The sequence below is a fragment of the Pipistrellus hanaki genome, assembly GCF_964339955.1.
Source record: "Pipistrellus hanaki genome assembly, chromosome: 20".
In the NCBI taxonomy this organism is placed as follows: Eukaryota; Metazoa; Chordata; class Mammalia; order Chiroptera; family Vespertilionidae; genus Pipistrellus; species Pipistrellus hanaki.
This window is the reverse complement of record NC_140522.1, coordinates 2,116,609-2,128,803: the sequence shown is the minus strand read 5'-3', so window position 1 is coordinate 2,128,803 and position 12,195 is coordinate 2,116,609. Positions and strand designations below refer to the sequence as shown.

At 59.1% G+C, this 12,195-nt stretch overlaps 1 protein-coding gene across 1 annotated transcript; it reads right to left on the bottom strand.

Moving 5' to 3' along the window:
• Positions 1-3,643: 3,643 nt before the first annotated feature.
• Positions 3,644-12,195, bottom strand: RHOU (ras homolog family member U). Its single transcript, XM_084868788.1, has 3 exons — positions 11,727-12,195; positions 9,101-9,159; positions 3,644-4,459 (listed from the first exon to the last, which is right to left on the bottom strand). The coding sequence occupies exons 1-3, from the start codon at positions 11,959-11,961 to the stop codon at positions 3,977-3,979; spliced, it is 777 nt and encodes a 258-aa protein (XP_084724914.1). The 5' UTR covers positions 11,962-12,195; the 3' UTR covers positions 3,644-3,976.

Below are 12,195 nucleotides of genomic sequence, written 5' to 3'. Positions count from 1 at the left end.
CCTGGGGATGTGCCCGCAACCAGGGTACATGCCCTTGACCGGAATCAAACCTGGGACTCTTTAGTCCACAGGCTGACGCTCTATCCACTGAGTCAAACATCTGTTTTGGTTCTTTCTCCTCCTCCTCCTCCTCCTCCTCCTCCTCCCCCCCCCTTCTCCTCCTCCTCCTCCTCCTCCTTCTTCTTCTTCTTCTTCTATTTTTTTGTTAATTCTCACCCGAGGATATATTTTCCCATTGATTTTTTGGCGAAGTGGAAGGGAGAGGAAGAGGCAGAGAGAAACCTGGATGTGAGAGAGACACATCAATGGGTTGCCTCCCGCACGCGCCCCGAGCAGAGCCCGGGAACCTACAACCGAGGCACATGCCCTTGACCGGAACCGAACCCGGGGATCCCTCAGGCTGAGGGCCGGCGCTCTGTCCCCTGGGCCACACTGGCCAGGGCTCAGAAACGGGTTTTGATGACTGAAAACGCCACCCACTGAACCGCTCCGGAGGGAGAAGGTGGGCGACTGTCTGTCTCCCTGGAGGCACTCACACGGACCCAGGGCGCGCCTGCCACGTGGGCGCTCCACGTGTCTCCTTGTGTGTCTGTCCCACGGGGCCCAGGGCAGCCTGGGCTGGGCGTGGGTGAGCACCACTCAGGTTTATGACCTGGCTGTTGACTTTGCTTAAAGGGACAACACCTCAGCCCCTGAGATCAAAGCTGGGCAGAGGTGGGGTGAATCTGAATGTGGGACTCCGAAGAACTGTTGGCCCAGACAGATTCATCTGCCTCTGGGCAAAACCATTATGATGGCTGTTTTCATTTTCGGTTCTAATGAGGGCATTTCTAGTATCGCGTGATCTCACGCATCGAGGGGAAATGACGAACAACATAAACCGATGAACAAAAACAGACCCGGAGACAGGGAAGCATCCATCAGACCGTCAGACCTCAGAGGGAAGGCAGGGGAGGGTGGAGGGGAGAGGGGGAGAGATCGACCAAAGGACTTGTGTGCACGCCTAGGAGCCTAACCAGTGGTCACGGGCACCAGGGGAGTGGGGGCACACGCGGGGAGGGGTTTGGGATGGGAATTGGGGTGGGGGGATGCGGACACATATGTGATACCTTCATCAATAAAGAAATTTTAAAAAAGAAGGCAAAAAGAAGTGGGGTGCTCTTGAGATGATAGAGACAAGGCGCCATGGAGGTTTCACACCGTCAGGCCCCAGGGAGGGGGAAGGAATGAGAGCGCCGAAGCGATGACACTTGTCTTCTCCCTGGGGAGCGGCCAGTGGCAAAGGCGGGACAGGAGCCCCGGAGCCTGGCGTTCATTCCTCTCCACACGGCCCCGCCCAGGGCCTTACCCAGAGCCACTGTGCTCACCCGAGCCACACACATGGGCATGCTCCCAGGTGCATGTGCGAGAGAGAGGCAAGTCTCCATGGTGACAACCGGCAGGATGATAGGCCCTAGGTCAAGATCAAAGTCTCCTCTGGGGGCATCGCCACCCACGAAGGCGCCTGTAGGGCGGGAGTCCTGTTCCGGAAGCCAATTCTATGGCGTTGGGGAATGGGTCCAGCCCTAACCGGTGTGGCTCAGTGGATAAAGCGTCGGCCTGTGGACTCAAGGGTCCCAGATTCTATTCCGGTCAAGGGCATGTACCTTGGTTGTGGGCACATCCCCAGTAGGGCCTGTGCAGGAGGCAGCTGATGGATGTTTCTCTCTCATTGGTGTTTCTAGCTCTCTGTCCCTCTCCCTTCCTCTCTGTAAAAATTCAATTAAAAAAATATATATTTTTAAAAAAGAAATGGTTCTGGCCGAAACTGGTTTGGCTCAGTGGATAGAGCGTCAGCCTGCAGACTGAAAGGTCCCGGGTTCGATTCCGGTCAAGGGCATGGACCTTGGTTGCGGGCACATCCCCGGTAGGGGGTGTGCAAGAGGCAGCTGGTCGATGTTTCTCTCTCATCGACGTTTCTAGCTCTCTATCTCTCTCCCTTCCTCTCTGTAAAAAAATCAATAAAATATATTTAAAAACAAACAAACAAAAAACCCCTTCTCTCTGCCGGCTTCTCCCCCGCCACTGGCTTTGGTGACGCTGCTCCGGCCCCACAGGCCCGACTTCCCGCCCTAGGAAAGCGTCTGAAAGCATCTCAGAAGCCTGGGCGCCGTCCAGCAAGACGACCCTCCTCCCGATGGTCCATTCCGTCCTCTGGGATGTGAAGCCCCGAGAGCTGCCGCCTGGAAGAACAGGGGGCTTCGCAGACGTGTGGTTGGCTCACCGCCTGGAAGCGAGGGCCAGCTGAGCCCGGGGCTGTGGCCCCCGCACCCACCCTGCTCCTGGGGGTCGCCCCCCACTCCCCCCCGCCCCACCATGCAGCACAACCCTTGGCTGGCAATTCCCTGCAAGACTGCGGATGGAAGCGGTGGGTTGCACAGATTTTGAAACAGGTTTTGGAGGAAAGAGGTTCATGCTTTGGTTTCAGAGGGTCCCAGGAATGTGTTCGATCCTAGGGTCCACGCCAAAGGAAATCTGGTTAGCCCAAAACCTGTTAACAGGAAGAGGCAGCTACCCTTTCCTCGGATCCCCTCTGGTGCCCACGCTTTCTCCCATTCCCCGTTTCCAAGTCTGAATCAGCAGCAAATACAGCCACGCATACAAACATACACACTCACATGCATACATACGTGTGTGTGTGTGTGTGTGTGTGTGCCATGTACATTTTGACTGACTCAAGGAATAAGAGGACATCTCGTGTCCCACAAACACGTGTTCACCCCCCTGCAGATGGGACAGAGTAAGCATGGAAGTCTAAGGACAATCCACACAGCCTGGGCTGTGTTGAGCATCATCAGCCCACAGACTAAGAGGTCCCCGGTTCGATTCCTCATCAGGGCACAGGCCCAGGGTGTGGGCTCCATCCCCCTGTCAGGCGTGCAGGAGGCAGCCGACCCGTGATTCTCTCTCATCATGGATGTTTCTCTCTCTCTCTCTCTCCCTTCCTCTCTGAAATCAATAAAACATATATAGTTTTAAAAAGGCATTCTTTGGTGAGGGCTATGCAAAAGCAGGCCCGGGTCTATAGTTCAGCCACAACTACATTTCAGATGGGTAATAATGGAAAACCCACTGGCCCACATCCCCTGGCTGGTATGCAGGGTGCTGTCGTTAGTGGGACGGCTACACTGGGTGTTTCAGGCATCGGACTCTCCTTTTCCCCCCCTGATTTTTGCTCCTTAAAAAAAAAGCATAAAAGTTGCCAAAACCGGTGTAGCTCAGTGGATAAGAGCATCGGTCTGCGGACTGAAAGGTCGCGGGTTCGATTCCGGTCAAGGGCATGTACCTTGCTTGCGGGCACATCCCCAGTAGGGGGTGTGCAAGATGCAGCTGATGAATATTTCTCTCTCATGGATGTTTCTAGCTCTCTATCCCTCTCCCTTCCTCTCTGTGGAAAATCAATAAAAAATATATATTTTTAAAAAAAATGCATAAAAGCGATGGAGTCATACTCGCCAGAGTCAGCCTGTGCCTACCACACACACACACACACACACACACACACACACACACACACGGTGCCCGGAGTAGCCCTCAGTCGGGGGACCGCCGAACCCCCACCCCCCCAAACCCTTCCCTCTGCGCACTACAAGGCAGCAACAGCTCACTCTCGACCCCCCAGGTCCAAGGCGTCCTTTTAATGTCAGAGAGAAACCATCTACATTTCCAAAGGCATCCGCGGCTGCTTCAGTGACTCCCCCAAGGCCAGGCAGACCGGAGTCTCCCCCTTAAGCTCAGACACGGGAGAGGAATGAACGGAACGGACGTCAGAGGCGGGAGGAGGACACAGAGGGAGGCGGGCTCCTTTGGGGGCGTGCACCGCGGCTCCCGCTGCGGGCAGGGCGCAGCCCCTGGAGTCCCTGCTCCTCGCATCGCCTCCCTCCGAGGTCCTCCCTCCGAGGTCCTCCCTCCTGGGCGCCCGCCGGGCGGGCCGGCGTCATACGAAGCAGCAGTACTTCTTCCACCAGGACTTGGACAGGGTCCGCATTTTGTCCGGAGTCCTGCTTTTGGGCTTCTTGGGGGGCGGCTGCGGCGGCTGCTGCTGCTGCTGCTGCTGGGCGTCCGAGTGCTGGATGGCGGCCACGATGGCCGCGTCAAACACCTCCTTGAGGTTCTTCTGGGTGAGGGCCGAGCACTCGATGTAGGCGGCCGCCTTGACCTGCTCGGCGCACAGCCGGGCCGCCTCCTCGGGCACCGGCTTCTCCTTGGCCTTGTCCAGCTCGATGAGCACCTTGACATCCTCTCGCAGGTCCGACTGCGTGCCCACCAGCAGCACGGGCGCCCGGGGGCAGTGGCGCCGGACCTCGGGCACCCACTTCTCCGTCACGTTCTGGAAGGAGGTCGGGCTCACCACGCTGAAGCACAGCAGGAAGGCGTCCGCGTGGGTGTAGCACAGGGGCCGCAGCCGGTCGAACTCGTCCTGCAATGAAGCCAGCGGTTATTTTTTTATTTTTTAAATATATTTTATTGATTTTTTTTTACAGAGAGGAAGGGAGAGGGAGAGAGAGAGCTAGAAACATCGATGAGAGAGAATCGTCGATCAGCTGCCTCCTGCACACCCCCTACGGGGATGTGCCTGCAACATAAGGTACGTGCCCTTGACCGGAATCGAACCTGGGACCTTTAAGTCCGCAGACCGACGCTCTATCCACTGAGCCACACCGGTTTCGGCATATTTTATTTTATTTTTTAAAAACATATGTGTGTGTGTGTGTGTGTGTGTGTGTGTGTCAGAGAGAGGAAGGGAGAGGGAGAGGGAGATGGAAACATCCACGATGAGAGAGAATCATGGATCGGCTGCCTCCTGCACGCCCTCCACTGGGGATCGAGCCCGCAACCTGGGCGTGTGTCCTTGACCGGAATCGAACCCGGGACCCTTCAGTCTGCAGGCTGATGCTCTAACCATTGAGTCAAACTGGATAGGGCTACCCAAAATTATTTTTTAAGTCCATCTCATCCATAGAAAGACCACCTTTACATTAATATATATATATATATTTCAGAGAGGAAGGAAGAAGGAGAGAGAGAGACAGAAACATCCATGATGAGAGAGAATCACGGATCGGCTGCCTCCTGCACGCCCCCCACTGGGGATGAAGTCCGCAACCCACACCCTGACTGGGAATCAAACGCTGACCTCCTGGTTCATGGGCTGACGCCCGACCACTGAGCCACACTGGCCGGGCACCTTCCCACGGTTCTTAAAAGCGTCCGGCAGGTGACAGAAAATCCACCGGTTATGGGAAGACGGGCCCATGTCTAAGGAGGGATCCTGTGGCTCCCCGAAGTGGGGCCCGCACTCCCGGAATCTTCCAAATGCTGCGTTCAACGTTTTTTACATCTCACACCCGACAGCCCCCCACAGGCACTCCAGTCAGCTACTTGAAAGCTTTCTGACATCGTCTCGTTCCCATTGAACAGTTCTGTCTGTGGCCGCTGAGCATCCTCGGGTGTCTCCCGGGCCAGGAGAGGTTCCGTGCCACCCAGGTTTTGGGTGACGAACTGCCATGCTCCCATGATTGACACACGACCACTCCCACGCACATGGCGCGGCATCTGCCTTCCCAGGGTGTGTCTCCTGTGAACACACGTTTCCTTCGTCAGGCTCTCCATTTCCATCGCCGGGTGACGACCATCGGACGGCATTCAAGTCAGTCGGCAGCCGAAACCGGTGTGGCTCAGTGGATAGAGCGTCGGCTTGGGGACTGAAAGGTCCCGGGTTCGATTCCGGTCAAGGGCATGGACCTCGGTTGCGGGCCTATTCCCAGGAGGGGGTGTGCAGGAGGCAGCTGATCGATGACTCTCTCTCATCGATGTTTCTAACTCTCTCTCTCTCTCCCTTCCTCTCTGGACAAAAATCAATAAAATATATTTTAAAAAATAATAATAAAAAAATAAAATGAAAAAATAAAGTCAGTCAGTGAACGTGACCGGGAGCGACGGGGGCATCTCAGAGCGCCCCCGGCCCCCGGCCCCCGGCCAGTCCCCTGCGAGCCAGAGTCAGAAAGCACGACTCGGGTTTCTCCGTGCCAGCCCCGAGCTGAAAGCATCGACGCAGACACCCGACTGGGCGTGGACCCATGCCCGGCTCTGAGGTTCCAGGGATGAAACGGTCCCTCTGTTCCCGGGCGCCCGAAGGAGACAGGTGAGACTGGGAGCCGCGTGAGGTCAGCTCCCCGGAGCACCCGCTCTGGCTTCTCGGAAGGCCCTCACCCCGGGCCGTGCCCTGGCGTCGCCCTGGCGTCGGGGGTTGCGTTACCGGTGAAAGGATAGGCGAGCTCGGGGCCCGGGGCCCGGGGCCTGCGACAGGGGGTGTGTGGGGGATCTGGCTCCGGACTTCTGGAGATTTCCAGGCTGCGGGAAGCCGAGCAGAAACGAAACCCTCCCGCCCATCGCTGGGCCGGAAACCCTAGATATTTGCCGAGATGGCGACGCACGTGTGTGTGTGTGTGTGTGTGTGTGTGTGTGTGTGTGTGTTTGGGGGCAGGAGGAAGGCCAAGGGGGGTGCACCCTCGAGGCCCGGGGGTCCCTCTGCCTCGGGCTCTGTGTGTGGAGGGGAGGATCTAGTTCAGGGGCCGGGCCAGGCCGGCCGGGCAGCAGCTGGGCAGTAGGTCCGTCCAGCTGCCATCGGATCATTTATTTAATTTTTTGGTAAAAAGGTTTCTCCACGCGCCTCCTGGGTCCGAAGGCGGGAGGCTTTCAGCTCCTCCTGGCAGAGCTACAATGGACCAGTCTTCTTGCAGCTCCCTCCCACCCCCCCACCCCGATTTCTCAGATGCCAAAGGCACGTCCCCCAAATCCTCGGTGTCGGATCCGTTTTCACTGGAAGAAGAACGCGAATCAGCCATTGGAACCTCCTTTTGACATCTTTTTTTTTTTTTTTTTTAAATAGAATTCCTGCCATTTTTAAAAATATATATTTTATTGATTCTTTACAGAGAGGAAGGGAGAGGGAGAGGGAGAGGGAGGCAGAAACATCGATGAGAGAGAGAGAGAGACATCTGGGGATGTGCCCGCAACCAAGGGACAAACCCTTGACCGGAATCGAACCCGGGACCCTTCAGTCCGCAGGCTGACGACGCTCTACCCACTGAGCCACACCGGTCAGGCTCTGAGCTTCGGTAGAAAACCTGCTGCGGGGCCCCAGGGTCTGGCTGCCTGTGCTCACACAGGAGCTGGCTGAGTCACTCACTGTACATCCACCAGGCAATTCTGGGAGCTGCCTGGAGGAGGGGTGTTCCACTGGCTGAGTCAACACCGAGTGATTGTGATAGGAGTAAAAACAAGTCCTCTAAGAGGCAGCCAGTCCATCAGCTCCGGAGCAGGTGGGGCAATAAGGGCGATCGCTTTGGGCAGCTTTGCCAACCGTCAAAACCGGTACTCACTGCCCTGACCGTGTGGCTCAGTGGATAGAGCGTCAGCCTGCAGACTGGAGGGTCCCGGGTTAGATTCCGGTCAAGGGCATGTACCTTGGTTGCGGGCACACCCCCAGTAGGGGGTGTGCAGGAGGCAGCTGATCTGATGTCTCTAACTCTCTATCCCTCTCCCTTCCTCTCTGTAAAAAAATCAATAAAATATATTAAAAAAAACAAACAAAAAAACCAATTCTAACTGATACTCAGGAAACAGGAAACAGTGGACTCCATCTTCCCAGCTGTGGGTATTTCCCAGTTTTTGCACTTGGTTTTCTGCAAACCGTCCGATAAGCAGCCTCATTCAGGACATAACCAGGGACACTCCGCTAACTAGCACATCCGGTAAGAAATATAATAATCTCAACGAAAACACTGCTGGGTGACCAGACGAATCCATCCCCAATACCCCCAACACTTCGCAACGTAGCACCCAACCCCTTTATTCCATAAACATAAATGTGGTGCGTGAAAATATTTCTCAAATGATTCACGTGTTTCTCTGACTTTTATTTATTTTCTTTTAAAATATGTATTTTAAAAAAAAAATGATGTCAGAGAGGACGTGAGAGGGAGAGAGAAATAGAAACATTAACGGTGAGAGAGAACCATGGATCGGCTGCCTCCTGCACGCCCCACACTGGGGATCGAACCTGCCACCCGGGCCTGTGCCTTGACCGGGAATCGAACCACCGTGACCTCCTGGTTCCTAGGTCAACCACTGGGCCATGCTGGCCTGGCACAACTTCTTAAAGAGAACAGAGCCCGCTGGCGTGGCTCAGTGGTTGAGCATTGACCTAGGAACCAGGAGGTCAGGGTGGTTTGATTCCCGGTCAGGGCACAGGCCCGGGTTGCAGGCTCCACCCTCAGTGTGGGGCGTGCAAGAGGCAGCCGATCCATGACTCTCTCTCATCACGGACGCTTCTCTCTCTTTCTCAATCCTCCCTGCCTCTCTGACGCCAATAAACATACATTTAAAAGGAAATAAAGAGAACAGAAACTTGGGTGGCCCGAGAGCCGTGCCACGTGGGTGCTGAGTGATGATGAGCCTCTGAGCGCTGGGCCATGTCCTCTCCCTCGGGTCCTCCCTCTCCCTCCTCCGGCCGCCTCCCCCGAGGGCCTGGCCCTCATGGCGGGAATAAATGTTCACGATTCAGAAGACGGCGTTCTGGGTCAGCCCTCCCCCCGGAGCGCCGGCCAGCTCCCAGCTCCCACCTCCCACCTCTCATCTCTGCCTCCAAGGACAGCAGTGGCCTTGGGGGCTCAGGCCCAGCTTAGAAAGGGACACAGCGACACGGACGGACATACACCGCACCTTCTCATCATGCCCTCCACATCTCTAGCTCACGGATGATGAGATGCCACCAGCTCACTTGGAGGAATGATTACAAAGGATTCCCCCCCCCTCCCCCCCATAAAAAACCAGAAAGTAAATAAGATCAGAAACGCCTGCCGGGTAAGAACTGTCTGACCCCGCTGTCCCCCGTCCTGCCCCCCCCACAGCTGGCCACACCCCGTTTTATGGGGGCAGAGTTTCCCGGCGGCGAGGGGCGTGCGGGTGCGGAGTTACCCAGTGCCGCAGGAGGGGGCTGGGAGGCGGGGAGGGAGCTGTTTCCGGTCCCGGCACGGAACCAGGATGTGATACTGACCTGTCCCGCCGTGTCGCAGAGCTGGAGTCTCACGGGCTGCCCGTCCACGGACACCACGGCTGGAAGACAAGACCAGAGCGGTGAGCAGGGGCCCGAGAATCGCCGTGTTGGCCTGCCCCACCATCCTCCCTCGTTCCCCGAGGCTCCTGTCCTGTCCTGGCCCCCCCACCCCCAATCCATGAAAGACTCGCCTAAAACAAACAGGCCCCCCGAAAGGCATCTTCTATGTATATAAAAGGCTAATGTGCCATGTGTCCCCGCGGGAGTTCGACTGGGAGAATGGCAGGTCGATCGGTCGCTATGATGAGCGCTGACCATCAGGGGGCAGCGAGGAATGTGGTGGGTGACCAGTGCATGGGTGGTGAGAGAAGGAGGCGGGGGGAGGAGGTGAGGCAGGGAACCTGATCGGCCCTGATCGCCAGCCGGGTAGGGTCCCTCATGCACAAATTTTGTGCACCGGACCTCTAGTTTAAAAAAAAAAAAAAAAAATATATATATATATATATATATATATGTAGAGAGAGAGAGAGAGAGAGAGATAGATAGATAGAGAGATATAGATATAGATACAGATTTCAGAGAGAAAGGGTGAGAGAGAGAGAGAGAGATAGAGGGAGAGAGAGAGAGATAGAAACATCCACGATGAGAGAGAGTCACTGACTGGCTGCCTCCTGCACGCCCCCTCCTGGGGATGGAGCCCGCAATCCCGGTATGTGCCCTGACCGGGAATCGAACCCTGACCTCCTCCTGGTTCATAGCTTGAGGCTCAACCGCTGAGCCACGCCCGCCGGGCCACACGGCATTTTTGTAAACCGCCCTCCAGGGGTGACAATTCCACCCACGGCCTCCGATGAGGCAACCCTCTGTCCCCCCTCCTTCCCCCCAGCCAGCTGGCACCCCAGAAAGGCCTGCCTGCACTTTCCTGCTGCCCCCCCAAGATCTATTTTCCGGCCGCACTGGTCTCCAAAGATCTACAATAGAAGCACCGAGGGAGGGTGAGGGGACACCGGCCCCGCAGCCTCACAAAGAACTACTTTCCCCTGGGAACTGGCCCGGAACGCCCGGGTTTATCATGAAACTGTCGCTTGTTCTGGGAACGAGTGCGGACGCTGGCTGCCCGCGCTGTCCTGCTTATCAGAGAGGGCACGGCCGGCCTCTCCCGGCCGGCTCCAGGGGAGGGCTCCAAAGAGAAAAGGGAGAGCCCGGGCCGGTGTGGCTCAGTGGATAGAGCGTCGGCCTGCAGACTGAGCGGTCCCAGGTTCTATTCCGGTCAAGGGCATGTGCCTTGGTTGCGGGCACATCCCCGGAGGCAGCTGATCCACATTCCTCTCTCATGGATGTTTCTAACTCTCTATCCCTCTCCCTTCCTCTCTGTAAAAACTCAATAAAATATACTTTTTCAAAAAGAGAGATGGAGAAGCATTTAAAAACAAACCAACACACCGAGAGAGGAGTTTCCCCACTAGTTCCTGAGGGTTTTCACTTTCCCCTAAATTGCAAAAAGACCTGAAAAACCAAGGTAAAGGCCCCCTTTATCTTCCCTCTGCCAAACCAAGCAACCCCAGGAGCTCCCGCAGCTCCCAGAGAAGGGAAGGCGCCGATCCTGACTCACAGCCCAGCCCGTGGGGGCGGCCAGGGCCGGGGCGGGGAGTGAGAGGGGGGCCTCAAAGAGAAAGAAATCCCGTTTATCCTCCGGCTTAACCCGCACCTAAGCCTCTGCCAGGCCCGCTGGGGCTCCAGCCACCAAATCCACCCCCTCCCCGCCCCCTTGGCGGCCCTTTGAAGCGGAGAAGCCCCGGGAGGTCAGGGCGGGTGGCGCCGAGGCCACAGCTAAGGGCACCTGCGCGCCCCCTTTCCCGGGGACCTGCCGCCACGCAGACCGACCGACCGACCGACCGACCGACAGACAGACCGGGCAACCTGCGCTCGACCTGCTGGCTCCCAGGGGGGCTCCCCGTGTCTCTGTCACCCCCAGGCTCGCGCCCCTGGCGCCCCCATTCCCACCCCCGCCGCGGGCTCGCTTTTGGGCCTCCCCATCCTCTCTTCCCCCCAGCTCGCGGGTCCCCGAAAGCCTCGGGGGACTGTGCCCCGCACCCCGAACTGGGTCCGAGCCCTGGATCGCCCTCCCCCCGGGGGGGTCCCCGCGATCCCCGCCCCGACCTCCCTCCTCCGGGCGCACCAGGGCCGGCCAGCACCGCGCCCCGCGCCCCCCGCGCCCCCCGCGCCCCCATTCCCACCCCCGCCGCGGGCTCCCAAAAGGGTTTCCCCATCCTCTCCCCCCCAGCTCGCGGGTCCCCAAAAGGCTCGGGGACGGTGTGCCCCGCACCCAGCGCTGGGTCCGAGCCTTGGATACACCCCCCCGGGGTCCCCGCGATCCCCGCCCCATCTCCCTCCCCGCGCCCCCACCCCGCGCCTTCCCCTCGCCCCTCGCGCCCCCCGCGCCCTCCCCGCGCCCCGCGCCCCGATCTCCCTCCCCGCGCCTTCCCCTCGCCCCCCGCGCCCCCCGTGCCCCCCGCACCCTCCCCGCCCCCCGCACCCTCCCCGCGCCCCGCGCCCGGAGCCCCCCGCGCCCTCCCCGCGCCCCGCGCCCCCCGCCCCGATCTCCCTCCCCGCCCGGCCCGCTCACCGGAGAAGTTGTCGAAGGCGGTGGGCACGTACTCGGTGGGGTAGCCGTTGGTGGTGTAGCTCACCACCAGGCTGGTCTTGCCCACCGCGCCGTCGCCCACCAGCACGCACTTGATGGCGCGGCCCCGGGCGCCCCCCGCGCCCCGCGCCCCGCGCGCCCCGCGCTCCCGGCGGGGCGGCACCGGCGGCGCCTCGCAGCGGCCGGGGAGCGCGGGGCCGCCCTGCTGCGGGGGCATCGGGCCGGCGGCTGCCCCGGAGCCCTCTCCCGGGGGCTGGAGGGCGGGCGGCGGGGGCTGGTCCCCGGCCCGGAGCCTCTGGGGGCACCGGGCCCGGTTCCCGGCGCCGCTCGGACAAAGGAGCCCGGGGCCGCTCTGCGCTCCGCCGGCGCCTCCGCTCTGCCCGCGCGGACCCGGACTGCGGCCGCCGCGGGGCCCGGCCCGTCTCCGCCCGGCGCCGGCGACGCCACGCGC

Coding starts and splice junctions, on each gene's coding strand:
- RHOU (XM_084868788.1), bottom strand. CDS start 11,961: ATGCCCCCGCAGCAGGGCGGCCCCGCGCTCCCCGGCCGCTGCGAGGCG. Junction 9,160..11,726: donor CGCCTTCGACAACTTCTCCG/GTGAGCGGGCCG, acceptor CTTGTCTTCCAG/CCGTGGTGTCCGTGGACGGG. Junction 4,460..9,100: donor TCTGCGACACGGCGGGACAG/GTCAGTATCACA, acceptor GCTTCATTGCAG/GACGAGTTCGACCGGCTGCG.